This window comes from Dendrobates tinctorius, unplaced genomic scaffold (assembly GCF_039654945.1).
Source record: "Dendrobates tinctorius isolate UK_male_01 unplaced genomic scaffold, ASM3965494v1 ptg000097l, whole genome shotgun sequence".
Lineage (NCBI taxonomy): Eukaryota > Metazoa > Chordata > Amphibia > Anura > Dendrobatidae > Dendrobates > Dendrobates tinctorius.
This window is the reverse complement of record NW_027361765.1, coordinates 25,623,101-25,642,751: the sequence shown is the minus strand read 5'-3', so window position 1 is coordinate 25,642,751 and position 19,651 is coordinate 25,623,101. Positions and strand designations below refer to the sequence as shown.

General features: G+C 43.1%; 1 protein-coding gene across 5 annotated transcripts in view; it reads right to left on the bottom strand.

Annotated features, from left to right (window-relative positions):
- The window catches only part of ALDH1A2 (aldehyde dehydrogenase 1 family member A2), a 113,604-nt gene that overhangs the window by 55,020 nt on the left and 38,933 nt on the right, over positions 1-19,651 (bottom strand). For all 5 annotated transcript variants that reach the window (XR_012234392.1, XM_073586976.1, XM_073586974.1 and 2 more), the window contains 4 exons: positions 18,916-19,045; positions 18,710-18,771; positions 1,661-1,789; positions 1,425-1,538 (listed from right to left, as the gene is read on the bottom strand). Coding sequence is in view for 4 of the 5 variants with exons in the window: in XM_073586976.1 (XP_073443077.1) it covers positions 1,425-1,538; positions 1,661-1,789; positions 18,710-18,771; positions 18,916-19,045 (435 nt within the window). In the remaining variant the exon portion in view is untranslated. The remainder of the gene's footprint in view (positions 1-1,424; positions 1,539-1,660; positions 1,790-18,709; positions 18,772-18,915; positions 19,046-19,651) is intronic.

The window sequence follows — 19,651 nt, the reverse complement described above, 5'->3', positions numbered from 1 at the left end:
CAGTAACATTGCAGCTCTGAAATATGGCCAAACTGGTGGCAAATGGCATCTTGACACTTGATTTTCCTCAATTCATGGGCAGTTATTTTGCTCCTTTTTTTATCAACACGCTTCTTGTGACCCGGTTGGCTATTTGCCATGAAACGCTTGATTGTTCGGTGATCACGCTTCAAAAGTTTGGCAATTTCAAGACTGCTGCATCTCTCTGCAAGACATCTCACAATTTTTGACTTTTCAGAGTCCGTCAAATCTTTCTTCTGACCCATTTTGCCAAATGAAAGGAAGTTGCCTAATAATTAAGCACACCTTATATAGGGTGTTGATGTCAGACCACACCCCTCCTCATTACATAGATGCAAATCATCTGATTTACATAATTGGCAGTTGGCTTTCAAGCCTATACAGCTTGCAGTAGGACAACATGTATAAAAAGGATGTTGTGATCAAAATACTCATTTGCCTAATAATTCTGCACCCAGTGTACATATGCGATTCACATATACATGTTGTACTAGATTTCCTGCGTCAGAAACCTGGAGTGAGTATCTGTCACAAATAAATCGCAGCAACATACGTTTCACTGCACGGTTTTATCATAAATCAAACCAGAGATGTCATTATTAAGATCTTTCACAAATGTAAATAAATTAGCATCAAAAGGAGTATTAAGTTGCTCCCTTGAATTTCTGCTGTTGTACACAACCCTGGAGTCTCACTAGTAGACACAATTTTCAAAATTAAATGTAAGCTTGGAAGCCAAAATTACAGGAATTCTGCATAATATCCCAGAAATGATAAAATTAATAGGAGTATGCCGTCAGAAACTGACCTATTCTATACAATCAGGTCTTTATTTTAAATGTATATTAAAACAAAATTCTTAATTTTTCTCCTCCTCAATATTCAAAATCAACACTTAAAAAAAAGAAATCTAACCCTCCCCACCCCCCAAAAAAAAAAAAAAAAACAGAGGTCTTCCAATTGTTGCATTGGCCTTTAGGCCATATGTTGGACTCACTGTTCTATATAGAAGACTTTGCAGCAATCTTGTCATCACAGAGAGGATTTCAATGACCTTAACGGTGTATACAATATACAGGATCCACTGTCAGTTGTGGTCACAACTCTCCTGTGTTAATTCACTTTACTTATGCCAAAATGTACAATAGAATAACCCATACCCTAATGGAAGGAGTCTTAATTTTCATAAAGATTATAAAAAAAATAAATAAAAATCCAATATCTAAACAATAAGTAATGACACATTCCTTTAATGATTCTATAAAAGACAATATACAACTTTTTATACAGGATCATTTGAAAGTAGAGATTTTTTTTTCCTCTGATGAGGAGACTGTGCATTGCTCGTGATTTACGCCGTCCATTCAGGGAAATGATCCTCAATTAAGAGAAAACATACATACCTCTGTGGAGCCAGTGAATGCAACTTTATCTATGCCAGGGTGAGAAGTTATTGCTGCGCCTGCAGTTGGACCATATCCTGGCAAAATATTAACAACTCCTGGTGGAAACCCAGCCTAATAAAATAAACATGAAGGGGAAAAAAATGGTGTGTGAAGATGGTCTGCATAAAGTTAATTTTAAGTTGTTAAATTTAAGTATCTGCAAAAAGCATAATGTTACTAGTGCCTCATTTTACCTCCTTGATGAGGGCTCCCATGTAGAGTGCAGTGAGAGGCGTCTGTTCTGCTGGTTTAATCACCACCGTGTTCCCGCAGCACAGAGCTGGTGCAACCTTCCATGCAAACATCAAAAGAGGAAAGTTCCACTGCAGAAAACAACAGGTGGCAAAAATGAGAGTGTTCGTGGGTAAATTCATCAATTATCAAATACCATATCCACCTAATCACATATTCAACTGCTTATCTACTTCTGATATATTTTCCCTGTTACCAGCTAATATTTTCCTTGTTGCTCACATTAAAGTTAAAACAGAGCCAAATTCAATCTTGAGAAGAACTTTTAAAAAAGATGTTTAAACAGTACACCAAAATTACTTAAATGCATTGATATGCTATTTAAAATTAATGCGCTACTAAATGTATCTCCTAAAAATGAAAAATACCAAATTTTCACCACTTTAAGTTTCTCATTGTTCATAAAGATATTAAAAACAATACAAAAACTATAAATCTGTTAAATGGATGTAGCCCACATTTTCTGGCCAAGGGCTGAGGAACGCCAATAAATAATCTAGAGGAAACATTAGGTATGGACCAAGAACTTTGTCAAACACTTCTGATTTAATTTTCCACATTCTTTAACCTCTTACCAACATAACCAATTTCCATTTTAGCCTTCCAGTTCCCCCTCCCCCTTCTTTCAAGAGCCATAAAAGATTAATCTTTTTTTTGCAAATCAAGTTGTATTTCTGATTGACACCATTCGTTTAAAACCCACATAATGTCTGTAATATGGGGAAAAAAAATGAAAATGCAGCGAAATTGTGAAAAAAAAAATATGAAAAATGATATTTTTACTATATATTCTTAGGGGGAAAATGTGTTTCGGGTGAAAATTCTGTGGCAAAAATGACCTGGTGCATAATGACAATGACTAAGGAGATCCATTGAAGAGCTTGGGACCAGTAATCTGTTGGTCTGATCCCAGAAGGAAGGGAGCAGGATGAACCCTTATGGAGTAAAGAATAGGCCTAGGAGAGGCTCCTTGAGATGGGGCAACTACCACCCCCATGAGATTGTACTGTCCTTGGGGTTCCCCACCTCCTATTCAGGAGCAGGCATTGGTGCTGGTGACACAGGGGGCTGTTGCCCATTTCTATATGTCGGGCCCTCCGAGCACTACTGGAGCCGGGTCACTTACAGCCCAGGCACCTGGGAATCGAGTTCCAGCAAGCAGGTGGAGGCAGACCCCCCAGTCTCCCGAGAAAGGAGAAGAAGAAGGGAACCAACTGAAGAGGAATACTGTTTTACACTCGTTATGATTTTTTTTTCCTGGCTTTACACTCTAACATGTTTAGTGTAATACATGAAGTACACTATCAAAATATTTATGTTATAACATTTGTTCTGAGATTCAATTAGTCAACCATACAGTTTAATGTTCTTTGTATAAAATCAGTGTGTTTAAATTTTAAAAAACTGCCTGGTACAGTTCAAAATATCTTTGTTCCAAATTGATCATTGTCATATATCCTGTAGAATCTGCTTGTGTGAAATTTTGTTGGTTTGAAATAAAAAGCAAAAGTTTTCCTGCTACAGGTGTACAGATTTGGTCCCTCAGTACACAGCCCTCAGCCGCCACTATTTCTCTGAATGCGGTCTCGCTGCCTTGTACCAGCACGTGTCCAGGATGATCATCCTTGCCTTTACCAATGCAGTTTACTGGAATCGTCTACTTCACACGTCCGACACATGGACAAGCGATTGTGGCCAGGTATGCTACATTTCCTTAATGGCACACTTAGTTAACATTGTGGAAGCCAGGGCAGAGTACTACCTTGGCACGGCATGTGTTACTGATGCCGAGGATTGCTTGACCTACTTCTAATCAGGGTTTCCTCCACCTCCTGCACCAGTTCCAGCTCCTCCATTTCCAGTGTGCTATCTCAGAGCATGTTGTCCACATCAGCTGAAAGCTTTGCAGCACTACCTCAATGAAGCAGCAACAGGCTCTACTGAAGCCAAATTTCTCTAGGAGACAAAAGGAACACCGCCGCACAATTATGGAAAGTAATAACAGACCGGACGATCTGTAGCTCTAGCTGCTGAACCTACATACAACAAGGCATGGTCATGTGATAATGGCCATGACTCACATGCTCAACTTGGTAGTTCAGTGGTTTCTGAAAACCTACCCAGATTTCCCAGAGCTTCTGGACAAGGTAAGCCACGTCAGCGCCCATTTACGCAAGTCAGCTATAGCTGTCGCCACTCTGGCAATGTTGCTGCTGCTACTGCAGCAGCAACTGGTGTGCGATGTCACCATGAGCTGGAACTCCACACTGCACATGCTGGCATGGCTTTGCGAGCAGCAAAGGCCAGTTGGGGAATATGAGCTCCAACATGCCAATCAGTATTCTTGTTCTTGTCAGCCTCCACACAGCAACTGAAGAGTGGGCATGGATGACTGACATTTGGGCAGTTCTTCAAAACTTTAAGGACTCCACATAGATCGTGAGCGGCAATTATGCCATCATCAGTGCAGAGATGAAGAGGAAACATCATGGTGAAGACGGAGGTTTTAGCTTTAGGGACCTTGGCACCTATGGCAGACTTTATGTACTGCTGTATTTCCCTAACCTCTGTGAATTCATCCTGGGGGAAAAAAAAAAAAAAAAAAAAAAAAGTACTGGTTGTTCACCCTGCTAGACCCACGCTATCAGTAGAACTTTGCACCTCTTCCTGAGGCGGAGAGGTATTCTAAAATGGTGCTATACCAAAAAAAAAATTCATGGTGGAAAATGTTAAAAATTTCTACTAGACAAATACTAGTGGCAAGCTTCGTTGCCCAACCAAGGAGGAGAGGTGAGGGAGACACACAGCAGAAGCCTAGGCCAATTTCATTTTTTAACAAAGAGGGAATAGTTTTTAAAGATGGTCAAGCAATACCTGGTCGACAAAATCGGCATACTCCCTAATTCCTCTGCGATCTTCAGCTATTGGGTCTCGCAGCTGGACTCCTGGCATGAGGTGTCCTCCTATGCCTTGGAGGTGTTGTGCTGACCAGCCAATCGTGTCTTGTCTGAGCAAGTGTTTAGTGCAGCTGGGGGTGTGTGCAGGTGTCATAACAGATTGTGCTGTCAAGCTCACTCTGATAACCATGAACAAATAAACAAATCCTGAACTAGACTGACCTCCACACCACTAGATGACAGCAGCATACAGTGTTTTTAATGTTTAGTATTTCAATGAAACCCACCAGTTGTTACTAGAGTTGAGCGAAACAGGTCGGCCAGATTCATAAGTCTCCGACTTATGCGAAAGTCGGGTTTCGCCGACCGAAAACTGACCATAGCGTGAAGTCGGCCATGCGGTTGGCAAAAACGAGCGCCAAAGTCCGATTTCCCAGAATGCTTGCAGGTGCCTTTTTTTCAGCCAATGAGCAAGGATGTACACTGTGGGCAACAAGATGATATGTGCAGTGTCCACCACCATCATAGAGAAGAGCATTGCAGTAATTGACTTGCTTTGGGGGGGCATCATAGTGTCTATAAAAGCCCTGACCGCCGACCTCCATTTTACTTCTGCCAATCTTAACAGTAGGGAGAGGTTGCTGTTTATCAGTAGGGAGAGAGTTAGGGCTGTAAAGATATAAAGAAGTTCTTATGTGCTTGTGCTGATATCAATTGTGCTGTACAGTTAGTGTGCAGTGACAGGGGAGGATTCTTGTATGCAGCAGCACTGGTTATTAGGCTGCCTGATAGCTGTATTGCTGTGTACACTGCTGAGCAAACTGCTTTTTACACAGCACTAATACTTTTATTCTTTTTTTCTGCACAGTTACAGACCGTTCATTTTTTCCAACACCATATAGAACTGTACGTGTTATGAGCTCATTTTCTGCTCCACCAGCTGGGAGTTCTCCTTCCGTTCTCCCCCTGGTAGTGACAGGAGGTAGTGAGGTTAGTTTAATTGGTAATGGTCTGCCACCTGACGAGGAGGATAGTGATTGGATCTCTGGAGTATCAGACTGGATATAAGACAGCCAGCGCCCTATCCTGTTGCTGGTGATTCAGTCTGTTTCTCAGGTCTAGGACTTCAGCTCTGCTCCAGTCATCTCAAGTTAAAGTTTGTTTTTTGCTAGTGTTCACACTTGCGCTTGTTGGTCAACTCAGTTTTTGTGTGGTCAGCCAGCCCGGCTGGGCTGTGCTGAATTTCCACTTTTATTTATCTGTATTTGCCAATTTGCCTTTTTGTCCTTTATTTTACTGGCCTCTTTTTGCTCTGTCTCAGAATATTCCTGAGTGCTGATATAGTGGGAGAAGTCTAGTGACTTCAGGGTTAATTTTGTTATCAGAAGCATTGGACATTATTTTTGGTAGGGTTTTTTGGCAGATTGCAGACAGTATCTTTCCTTTCAAGTTAGTTTGGCCCCATCGTTTGCTCAGCATATTTTTCTGCCTTTGTTTGTGTTTTCATCTTGCTTCACCGTCAATACATGTGGGGGGCTGTCTTTCCTTTGGGGTCTGCTCTGGGGAGTTAGTTTTCCTCTTTTCTTACTTTATTCTTATTTAGCTCTCCGGTTGTGACGAGGCATCCAGGACCACCGTAGGCACGCTCCACGACTGCTTCTAGTTGTGTGTTAAGATCAGGTTTCATAGCAAGGCCACAGCAGTCAGGGAATCACAATGTTTTTCCAATGAAAGACTGCATCTAGGCCATCACCATCACCAACCCCCTCTCAGTCCGCCATGTTCACCGCTAATTCCACCTTATGCAGCTCTCAAGTCCAGCTCACCCTAGCAGAGACTGAGTAGGACAAGTAAGTACTCATCCTCTCATCCGCGTACACTGGCTTTGAATGCCTACATTGCCAAACTGATCTCATTAGAAATGATGCCCTTCTGTTTGGTTGAAAGCAAAGCTTTCCGAGAGCTCATGGCCTACGCTGTCCCACGCTATGACCTACCCAGTCGGCTCTTTTCTAGAAAAGCCATCCCTGCCCACCACCTGGATGTGAAAGACCGCATTGTCCATGCACTCAAACAATCAGAGAGTGGAAAGGTGCACCTCACAACAGATGCATGGACCAGTAGGCATGACCAGGGCCGTTACATGTCCATCACTGCACACTGGGTGAATGTGGTGGATGCAGGGTCCACAGGTGACAGTGGCGGTGGGACAGTGCTGCCTAGCCCACGGTATAGGCAACAGTTGGCTGTAGGCGTTCGACCCTCCGCCTCCTCCTTCTCCAGAAGCGAAAGCTCGTCGACAGAGCGCAGTCGCTCAATCACTCCATCCACAGCTGCCAGTGTTGCACATGAGGTGTCCCACTGTCGAACAGCTAGTGGTAAGCGTCAGCAGGCTGTTTTAAAGATGATGTCTTTGGGCGACAACAGACACACTGCGGAGGTACTGCCCAACTACTTGCAGCGAGAAACTGAGTCATGGCTGGGCAGTCTACATCTTGAGCCAGGCAAGGTAGTCAGTGATAACGGACGTAATTTTGTGGCGGCCATAGCCCTGGCAAAACTCACACATACCTTTCCTGGCTAACATCTTGAACCTGGTGGTGCAGTGCTTCATAAATAATTATCCGGAGTTACCAGCCCTGCTCCATAAGGTGCGAAGACTGTGCTCGCACATCCGTCATTCGCCCATAGACTCCAGTCGTATGCAGACTCTGCAGCGATCGCTCCACCTCCCCAAGCACCGCCTAATCATAGACGTTGCAACAAGGTGGAATTACAACCTGCACATGGTTGAGAGGTTGTGCGAACAGAGGCAGGCTGTAATGCATTTGTGGGAGGATACACGGGCAGGCAGTTTGAGGGCAGACATCGAGGTGTCGGGTGTGCAGTGGTCAAAGCTGAAAGACCTCTGTAAAGTCCTTCAGTGTTTTGAGGAATGCACACGGCTGGTAAGCGCAGATGACGCCATCACAAGCATGAGCATCCCACTTATGCATCTGCTCATGCAAACTTAAACGCACATTAAGGATCAGGCGTCTGCAGCGGAGGACGAGGAGGGAAGCCTTGATGACAGTCAGGAATTGTCTGCTCAGGGAACTATCCTGGACGAGGTGGAGGAAGAGGAAGAAGAGGAAGAGGGGGAGGATGCTTCTCAGGGTGCAAGAGAAAATGTTGGCTTGCCAAGGTCAGGTACAGGGTTTGTGCGTGACTGGAGGGATGTGGATTTGGCAGAAAGTGCTCCTCCACCCACCACTGGCAGTGCATTATTGACACCTGGAACATTGGCCCACATGTGTGATTATCTCTTGCAGATCCTTAAAAGCGACCCCAGCATTGCCAAAATTATGAAGGATGACAACTACTGGTTGGCCAGCATCCTCGATCCACACTATAAAGGCAAATTACAGAACATCATGCCACAGGAGAACCTAGAGCTAATACTGGCGAACAAACAAGCAACTCTGGTAAATCGTTTGTTAGAGGCATTCCCAGCACACAGCACTGGTGCAGGTTCTACCACGAGCCATACTGGGCAACATGGAAGAGGTGTTTGTGGTGCACACAGCTGAAGTGGCGTTGGAGACAGGGGTTTCATGACCATGTTGTGGACTGATTTCTCGAGTACTGCTCACACGACTGGTAATACTGAATCGATTGCAACAGACAGGAGACAGCAGTTGTCAACTATGGTTCAAAATTACCTCTCCTCCCCTATCGATGTTCTCCCTCATAGTTCATTCCCCTTTGACTATTGGGCCTGTAAACTGGACACCTGGCCTGAATTGGCACAATATGCCTTACAGGAGCTCGCTTGCCCTGCTGGTAGTGTGCTATCTGAAAGAGTCTTCAGTGCTGCTGGGTCAATCCTGACAGAAAGGACATGGCTGTCGACCCAAAATGTAGGTGATCTCACCTTCATTAAAATGAACCATGCCTGGGTTTCAAAAGATTTTGTACCACCTTCCCCTGATGACAGTTTGACAGCAAAATGTCCTCCTCTTCCTCTGACCTCTCCAATTCCTCCATTTGCAGCTGCTGAACGTCCAGCCTACACCTCAACATATGCTAGTTTTTCCACCTCCCTAACTGAGCTGTACCCCCCACAACTTTAGCCAAATAACCCCCAGTTTTCAATGCGTTACTATTATAAAGTAAATTAAGGTTGACAAGCTTAAGTATTAAGAATTGAGGTCATTGCAATTGAAATGGCACTGTAGGTGTGTTTACTGTCCTCCACCCACTACCCACTTTTATTTCCCATTGACTTGCATTGGGATCGGGTTTCGGTCGGAACTCCAACTTTTGCCGATAGTCGGCCGATTTCATTCGACTCGACTTTTGGTAAAGTTGGGTGGTCCGAAACCCGACTCGACCCTCCCGGAGGCAAAGTCGCTCATCTCTAGTTTTTACCTCCTAGCATCTATGGATGATCCTACATAAAAAAATTTCCTGGCTTTGCACTGTGCAGAGCTTTTATGAGTGTAGAAGTACCACAACTGCACTTTCTTAATTTTTTATGAGGCACTACAGTTGGAGCCTTTAGGTGTGTATGGTGACCCTGCTTGTAATTATTGGTAGGATTTGCAATGTGTGCAGAGCTTTTATGAGTGTAGGAGTACCACAACTACACTTTGTTAAAAATATTTGATTGAGGCACTACAGTTGGTGCCTTCAAGGGTGTATGGATGACACTTAGTGAGTCTTGGAGTACCACTATATGAAAATGTGAACAGAAAGGTCTATGAAGCCCTCCTTTATGTGTCTAATACATGGTGTATCCGAGTCCCTAATATTTGACACTTCATGCTTCCTTCATTAATTACACCAAAATTTCCCATTTTTAATAAAAACATTAAATTTGCTTTTACTTAAAAAAATTATATTTTATAAGTCCTTTTTAAATTTAGCCTTATATACATTATACAGGAAAAAAAAAGTGTAACTTTTTCATGTAAAATGCAATTTCTCGTCGGTTTGGAATGTTTTATTGTCATTCCTTAAAGTGGAGTAAAAGTGTGATACCATATGATGTTGTAATGAGTGATTCCCTACTAAAATTTAAGAAGGGACTGGATGCCTTTCTTGAAAAGTGTAATATTACAGGGTATATACACTAGTTTCCTTAATATTGCGTTGATCCAGGGAGCTAGTCTGATTGCCGTATGTGGAGTCGGGAAGGAATTTTTTTCCCCAATGTGAAGCATACTGTTTGCCACATGGGTTTTTTTTGCCTTCCTCTGGATCAACATGTTAGGGCAAGTTAGGATAGGATATGGGTTGAACTAGATGGATTTAAAGTCTCTCTTCAACCTTAATAACTATGTTACTATGTTATTGTTCTCAGCAGTGATCTCGGAGTCAGAGATATGCCTAGGAGCCCTCTACATGCTGTTCTCCTTCCATTCAGCACTTTTTCCATCCATTTCAACATTGTCACTGCCCCCTCCATTCCTCCTTGTAGGGTCTGTGAGAAAAATTCCATCGATTTCCATTATACACTGTTGTGAATTCTCTCTCTGGCTTCCCTCTGGTGATTACTGAAGGTAGTGGAGCTGGTCAGATTGACAGAGGGGTTGCTGGTTCTCTTTCTGGGCTCCCTCTGGTGGTTACTGGAGGTAGTGGAGCTGATCTGATTGACAGGGGCTTGCCACCTGATAATGAGGAAGTCGATCGGAGATCTGGGGTTTCTGACTGGAATTTAAGACAGCTGACTCCCTCTATCCCTGCTGGTGATTTTCTTCTTGTGCCTCCTGAGGTCTGATGTCTCCTGCTCTGTCCCTGCATGGTTCAGCTAAGTGGTTCATTTGCTATTCTGTTTGCATTTGATCTGGTTTTGTCTCTCTCTGCTTTGTGTGGGTCAGCCAGCTCCGGCTGGGGCTGTGCTGAATCACCGCCCATATGTTACTGCTTGTGCCAGTTTGTTTTGTCCCCTGTTATATTGGTCTCTTTTTGCTTTGCTTTCAGAATATACCAGAGTGCTGATATAGTGGGGGCGAAGTCATGTGACTTCAGTGTTTTTTGTGCATCAGACGTGTTGGACTTTTTGCAGGGTTTTTTGCGTGATTGCAGACAGTGTCTTTCTTTTCCTGTCCTGTCTAGTCAGTGTGGGCCCCATCGTTTGCTCAGTCTAGTTTTCTGCCTGCGTTTATGTTTTCATCTGGTCTCACCGACAATATATGTTTGGGGGCTATCTATTCCTTTGGGGTCTGCTCTGGGGCAGTTTAGATTTCCCCTTCCTTGCTTAGTTAGCTCTCCGGTTGTGCCGAGGCGTCAAGGATAATCATAGGTACGCTCCACGGCTACTGCTAGTTGTGTGGACAGGATCAGGAGTCTGCATCCGCTTAGTTACCAACCTCTCTGGTTTTCTGTGGCTTAGCCTGGGCCTGCTATCCTCCTTGGTGACCCATTCATAACAATACACGTTACGAGTACCCAAACATTAGAAATTGCTTGAATCAAGTAACAAGCATTTTAGTGCTCTTGCATCTCCTTACTCTTTCTCCTCATCATTCTTCCTCGGCATCTGACGTCTCAGTGTGATGACGTCGCTATATAGCGTCCTCTACGCTGAGATTTGTGACGCTTCTAAAGACAAGCTGCAGTCACCGAAGCAGCGAAGGAACTAGGAGTATTGTATTTTATTTATTTTTATAGAACATTGTGGTGGCCATAATATTGAATTGAGTACTATGGGGTGTATTATACTGTACGGGCCAGGTGGTTCATTATACTGCATGGCCCATGGGGTACATTATGCTGAATTGACTATGGGGTGCATTATGCTGCCTGGAGGACTATGTGGGGGCTATTATATTTAGAGGCTTATGAGGGAGTCTTTAAACTGTATGCAAGCAATTATACAGTGTGAAGGTTCACGTGGGGTCAATCATACTGTGCAGGGGGGGGGCGATCATACTGTATTGGGGTCACCACACAATTTTCCAAGCAGTTGAAGGGTAGGGTACAATAGGGTCATCATACTGTGCGTGTGGAGGGTACTTTGGAGTAATTCACTGTAGGGGTATATTAGCGTTTGTGGAGCACTTTTGTTGACATCGTAATTTACGAGTACAATGGAAAGGGAATCTAGGACTCCAGTAGTAGGAAAATTAGAGGGAACACAGATGCAGCAATAGAGACACATATTGCAGCAGCGGCTCAGTACTGGGGTATCAGTAGGATGAGAATGTTGTGCAGGTTGGGGATAGATGGAGACATGCCTGAAATGTGAGAAGTCATGTGTGTCTGTTGTAATCTCCGCAGCAGAGGACTGGCTGGAAGAAGTTGCCATGTTGGTCTGGGCCAGAGGGAAAAGACGGAAAAAGTGAATGACTCCATCAGAAAGAATGTCAGCTTTGAATCACCATCAATAAATTGTACTGTAATCATTTATATGGTCTGCAGGACTGGTATCTACCACTATATGGTCATCATATCACAGTAATATGAGTGTTGGACTTTGTATAGAGATTTCTTTTTAGTAGCAGCTCTGTCATCTGCTGAGATCTCCTACAGCTACTATTAGGGTGCACTGCAATATTTGTAAATCGGGGATACATGGTTAGGGGCCCACTCAGAGGTTTCCCTCCACCCCCTCAGAAACAAATTCCTAGCTCAGCCTTCGGATCTCAATATTCAGTCTTTACATGAAAAAAAACAACTTGTTCTACTGCCAAGTAGTGACAACAAGACAATGTTTTGCTCCGACCATCACTAGCAAAAGGACTATGGGGGGGAACTATGTATTGCTTAGGATCTTCAAATATCTAGTATAAGCTGGTACATCTTGATTTAGCCATGTGCTTTGTCACACACAAGATCATTTTTAGTGAATATTTACATAAATCGCCAATTGTTACACCGATGCCTCTACCTTGTGCCAGTCATTACACTGGCTACCCATCCACTCCAGAATCCAGTACAAACTTATTACCCTCACCCACAAAGCTTGCCATGGGGCAGCACCACCCTACATCTCCTCCCTTGTTTCATTATACCACCCTACCCGCGCCCTCCGTTCTGCTGATGACCTGAGGTTGGCATCCTCAATAATCAGAACCTCCCACTCCTGTCTCCAAGACTATACATGTGCTGCACCAATTCTTTGGAATGCACCTCCCAGGTCAATGCGATTAGTCCCCAATGCCTACAATTTTAAGCGTGCCCTGAAAATGCATTTATTCAGACTGGCCTACTGCCTCAGCACATTAACCCAATCTATCCCTGTGTGGCACAGTCAAAAGTTTTACCATAACCAGTTTCCCTGCATCATGTTTCCACATGCTTTATGCATCTATTAGCCCTCTGTGTCTGTACTGTTACACACTTAACATTATGACTGGTCCATACAATCAGGGCAATTACCACCCACCTTTCGTGTCTACCTTTTTTCCCTCATAGATTGTAATCTTGCGAGCAGGGCCCTCATTCCTCTTGGTATCTGTTATGATCGATATGATTATTGTTATGCTGTAATGTCTATTGTCTGTAGAAGTCCCCTCTGAAATGTAAAGTGCTGCGGAATATGTCGGCGGTATAGAAAAAAAATTTATTATTATAATCTAGCAGGCTGCACCATCTGTAGAAATGGATTTGAGTGTACATCAAGCTATGCAAGACACAAAAATAAGAACACTGAATGATCTATTGAAGGTAAGGAATTTCTTTGACTACTGTTCTGTCTCAAAATGCTATTAGTTACAGATGGATGAGAACTGAAGAAGGAAACTTGCAGAATGAAGTTTAGAAATGTTGATTCTGACCACCTCTGCAGATAAATAAGCAGTGCTCCCTCAACTCTATATACTGTGACATCAAAAATTTGATGCATGGAAGATAGCATTTTACAGGAAATCACCACATTAAAGAAAGTTTCTCATAAAAGCCAGTGTGCAAATTTCCTTTGATATTACAGTCATACAGTATGCCTGCCCCAAGAATTTTCCATGGGTGTGTTAGATGGGAGACTGTATAGGATTTAAATGTTCCACTAGTTATATGCTATAGCAATTCACATACACTAGAACATGAAAGGTTCCTGATTACATTTGTTAAGATAATTACTTTGTCCAATCTCCAATCCTAAAAAGCAATGTAGTTATGTTGGTGATAAACTCCCCTTTCCCCATCTGGCGCTCAGGTATCTACTGTTCTTAATACCACAAAGAGAAAGACAAAATAAACATGTATGAGAAAGATAATACATATATAGCAACACTAAACTACCATATCCTAGTTATCACTGAATTAAATATTCCAGCCGCAAATTTTTATTTCTTACATAGTGGAATGCGTTGCGAACAACAAATATGATCAATGAAAATCAAAATTAATATCCCATGGAGGTCTGGATTTGGAACGATATTCAAAATCAAAGTGTAAAATCAAATTACAGGCTGATCCAACTTTGGTGGAAATGCCTCAAGACAAGGAAATTATGCTCAGTGGTGTGTGCTGCCTCCATGTGCCTGTATGACTTCAATACAATGCTCGATCCTGATGAGGCTGCAGATGTTCTCCTCAGGAATCTTCTCCCAGACCTAGATTAAAGCATCAGTCAACTCCTGGACAGTCCGTGGTGCAACGTGGCATTCTCCAGACTCTGTCATGTGTGCTCAGTGTGAACCTGCTCTCATCCGTGAAGCGTACAGGGTGCCAATGTTGAATCTGCCAATCTTTGTGTTTTCTGGCAAATGCCAATTGCCCAGCATAGTGCTGGGCTGTAAGCACAACACCCACTTGTAGACCTCGGGCTCTCATACCACCCTCAGAGTGTTTCTGACAGTTTGAGGAGACACATGGATGTTAATGGCCTGCTGGTGGTCACTTTGCAGGACTCTGGCACTGCTCCTCCTTGCACAAAGGAGGACATTCAGGGAAATGACATTGAGATAGTCGACACCTATAAGTACCTTGGTGTGATCCTCAATAATAAGCTTGACTGGGCCCATCACTTGGATGAAATGTACAGGAAGAGCCAAAGCAGGATTTATCTGCTCGGAAGGCTGAGAGCCTTCAGAGTTAGAGGGGCACTCCTTGCATCCTTCTTCAACTCTGTTGTGGCATCAGTCATCTTCTTTGGTGTGGCGTGCTGGGGTAGTGGCATATCAACCAGGGATAGGAATAGGCTGGACAAACTGATTAGAAGGGCCAGCTCTGTCCTGGGATGCCCCCTTGATCCAGTTCAGGAAGTAGGAGACAGGAGGATACTGGCCAAGGTGAGCTACATGGTGCAAATGATTCCCATCCAATGCATGAGACCGTGACAAAGATGTGCAGTACTGTCAGTGACCGACTACTTCATCCTAAATGTGAAAGGGAGCGCTATCGAAAGTCCTTCCTTCCTGCTGCAGTTAGGCTGTATAACCAGCACTGTCCAAAACGGAGAACGACCCAAACAGAGAACTGATAGATCCAAAGTTGTGACAGTCCGGTTACATTTTTTTTTTTTTTCCCCCCGTATATGTACCTACCTACTGTCAATGTAATGCCTTTATGCATCTGTATCTGTACTTGTTCCTGCCTTGCTACTGTAATGCTCTGAATTTCCCCATGGTGGGACGATTAAAGGATTATCTTATCTGATCTTATATGGGTCCTGCTGCCCTCTTATGGCCCCTCCACGTCTCCTAGTATCTACTTCATGCTATGGACACTGTGCAGACAAGACACCGCTACTCTTCTTGTCACAGATCACATTGATGTGCCATCCTGGACTAGCCACACTACCTGAGCAACTTTTGTGGGCTGTAGACACTGCTTCATTCTATTGTACAGTACCTCTAGTGGTGAGAGCAATGAAAAAATGCAAAAGTGACCAAAAGTATGAGAACAGAGAAATGGTCTGTGGTCACCCCCTGCAGAACACCTCCTTTATAGGGGTTGTCTTGCTAATTGCCTAACATTTCTACCAGTTGTCTCTTCAATTTACACAACAGCAGGAGAGTGATTGACTTGAAGTTAAATTAGACATTTACATTGTGTTTATTTTTTTAAGCAGTATATTTTTTTTAACGTACATACTAAAAAACCCTCACAGCCATTAATGCAGGGGTGCACAACTCCAATCCTCGAGAGCCACCAACAGTGCATGTTTTCAGGATTTCTTAATTTACTCACTTATTGATAAGGAAATCCTAAAGACCTGCACTGTTGTGGCCTTTGAGGACTGGAGTTGTGCATCCCTGCATTGATGTTTAAACTGCTAGCAAGAAAAGCGAGTACATCGCTAAGTGAAAATGGCCAAAGTGTCAATATTTTGCGTGGGCACCATTATTTACAAGCATTTTAACTCTCTTGAACATAGAGTTCACTAGAGCTTCACAGGTTGCCAAAAGAAACATCTTCCACTGCTACATGACGACATTGCAGAGCTGGTGGAGGTTAGAGACCTAGTGCTCTTCCACATTCTTTTTGAGGATGCCCCACAGATGCTCAAAAGGGTTTAGGTCTGGACACATACTTGGCCAGCCCAGCAACTTTACCCTCAGTTTCTTTTGGAAGGCAGTGGTTGTCTGGAGAGGTCTGTTTGGGGTCATTATGTTGGAATACTTATGTTGGGACACTGCCCTAGAGAACAGTCTCCCAAGGGAAGGAGATCATGCTCTGCTGCAACATTTGACAATCCATGTTGGCATTCATGGTTCCGTCAATGAACGCTCCCAACATCCAGCATCACTCATGCAGCCACACCACTGTAAGGGGGTGGCGTTGCTATGAACAGCAGAGACACGCTGCCACTTTAAGAGACAGCACTCCCTTGGCTGGTGCAATGGTACATTCTGTTCTCCCCTGCCAAAGACTGTGTGGGTTGTTCTACCAGCACTGGAGATGGGAGGGGCTGTTTCCTGTGTGCCGAGCTGACGTTTCTACAGGTGGACGGTGTGCCTGGAGCTGTGAGCAGAAGACTCACAGCCAGACATTGATTGAACTTATGAGATTGTGCAGACTCTTCTGGGGATAACCAAAAGGTGGCTGTCTTGTGTTATTGTGAGGAGCCACGAAGAAATACAAGACCGGAATCTGCCGTTTTCTAGGAGCATCTCCAGGACCCTCAAGCAAGTAGAAAACAAAGTTTCACAGAGCTTCCAGAAGGACGTGTGCACCATCTTACTGGACTGCTGGGGGCCCCACTGGACTGAGACTCCAATGTTACTGTGAGGTTTAACCTCTTTTGTGCACGTTAGGGCCTAGGACAGGCTGCAAGAGACAGAGCACAGCAGCCATGCGGCCTATGTAGCAAAGGCCAGGTAGGCTATAGTTAGAGTAGCATCATACTGCGTTTGTGCTGCTTTGCCTGCTGAAACTATATTGATCTGTGATAGTTGGAGCTCTGTGCTATTTGACGGCCCACCTAAAGAATATCACTCTTGTAAATTGTCTTTTGCCATTGCATACCCCTGTTTATTCCTTCCTATCACTGCATTCCTTGCCTGTCAATAAATTAACCCTTTGTTGTTTGCACCTCATCTTGTGTACCGTAGTCTCCCTGCACAGAGGTGGCTTCCCCGGCCATCGCTTCACCACCATGCTTGACTGTAGGCAAACTCTTGTCTTTGTACTTCTAACCTGGTTGCAGCCACACACGCTTGACACCATCTGAATCAAATAAGTTAATCTTGGTCTCATCAGCCCACAGGACATGGGTCCAGTCATCCAGGTCCTTAGTCTGCTTGTATTTAGCATGATATTTAGAAGAGTCTTCCTTCTGAGACAACAGCCAAGCAGACCAACTTGATGCAATGTAAGGCATATGTTCTAAGCACTGACAGATTGAACCACCCCCCCCCCCCCCCAACACCTTTATCCTCTGCAGCAGTGCTGGCAACACTCAGACGTCTATTTTGAAGAGACAGATATCACGCTGAGCACTTGCACTTAACTTCTTTGGTCGACCATGGAGAGGCCAATTCTGAGTGGAACCTGTCTTGTCCGCTCTATGGTCTTGCCCACCATGCTGCAGCTCAGTTTCAGGGTGTTGGCAATCTTCTTATACTCTATGCCATCTTTATGTAGAGCAACAATTCTTTTTTTTTTAGATCCTCAGAGTTCTTTACCATGAGGTGCAATATGGAACTTCCAGTGGTCAGTATGAGAGTGTGTGAAAGAGATAAACACCAAATTTAACACACCAGCTCCCCATTCACACCTGAAACCTTGTAACACTAATAAGTCACATGACAATGGGGGAAGTTAAATGGCCAATTGGGCACAATTTCCCAATTTTAACTTAGGGTGTACTTACTTTTGTTGCTAGCTGATTAGGCATTAAATGGCTGTGTGTTGAGTTATTTAGAGGGCACACCAAATTTACACTGTTATGCAAGCTGTACACTGACTACATTATATCAATGTCATATCTTCAGTGTTGTCCCATGAAAAGAGAAATTTTTTTTTACAAAAATGTGAATGGTGTACTCAATTTTGTGATCTACTAAATTATAATAACAAAATTACAGTATACACCATGATATTCTTCCCCAAATCCACAATTCACTAAAGTTACCAATTTATCCTGAGAAATTAAGTATATTTTACATGCCATTTCATTTTTATTGCAAACTCTAGAAACCGTAGAGATATTTCTATTCATAAAAAAAAAAAAAAAAAAAAAAAAAAAAGACAGCTGTGACTCATGTGAGTATGATTTTACAGAGATTTTTACAGAGATTCTTTCACTAAGTTTTTGACTCCACATCCGATAGTAGCAGGAATTAAGGGCAGAGACCCAGATTCCAGGAATGTGTCACTTACTGAGCTGCTTTAACGCTACCTGCTGTCTGAATGTTGAGCTCTACATAACCTCGCCCACACCAAAGATGGTCAGCTTTCTGACTATACACAATATACACAGAAACATGCCAATAATTGTGGTGGGGTTATACTGAGCAGATTTACTAGTCCTCTAGTGATAATCTCCTGCTGATAAAACATTGATTTTATGAAAACTACACTAAGCAGACCAGTGACATTCCCTGGAATCAGGGTCTCTTGTCTATACATTATGATGCACTGTAGTTAGGTGGGGGCGGGGAACTGGTGACAGAGTCCCTGAAAATTAAGACACCTAGTTCAATAAAACTTATTGATACTCACAGGGATGATCTGTCCACATACTCCGATTGGTTCATGTCTTGTAAATGTGAAGTAATCCCCATCTATAATACAGAAAAAAAAAAAGTGAACCTAGGGTTCAAAAAACATTAGTAACCATTCTAAATGTTATCCTTTCAAAATATCTGCAGTGTCAAGTCATCATTACTGTATTCGAGATTATTGCAGTAAGATTATGTAGAACCTACCTGCAGGAATGGTCATGCCATGTATTTTATCTGCCCAGCCAGCATAGTACCGTAATGTTTTAATCACACCTTGGAGATCCACATAAAAAGACTGTAGAAAGGGTTTGCCGCTATTTAGGGACTCCAGTGTCTGAGAAGTGAATGGGAAGGTCAACACTTTAGTTTTTACTTATATAATAAAAAAGTAAAGCCAGCAATTATAAAGCTGAAATAAATTGCCTTAACACAGAAGTATAAAGTGAGTTAGAAAAACACTTACTGGAAACCATGCTATACTAAATGAGGTCTGAAAATTGAGAAAATGTTTGGAGTCAAATGTTAAGAACCAACACCTTGTTTTATATGAAGTTATTCCACAAGTGATGTTAGTTTGTGGTTACTTACCCCTCCAAAATTAATTTTGTTTGCAATAGAGTGTTACAGTAGCTAGTGGTAAAGCTGGAGAACACTACTTGGCACAAATATATATGGTAAATGCCTCTTGCTGGAAAAATATAAAATATTATCCTTGAGGTATTCTGGCAACACTTACATTACCAAGCAGCACAAGTGACAGGGTGTGCCTATCCAGTTGGTGTTTGAGACATCTCCTGTGCCAGCTCTCATATTGCGTTGTGTTGGCACCCTTAAAATAGTTCCAGAAAATGATTGCAATTACACGTTTTGTTATACACGTTTAATTTCCTGTGTGTATTGGAACAACACAAAAACACAGAAAAACACCCTTGGAAGAAAT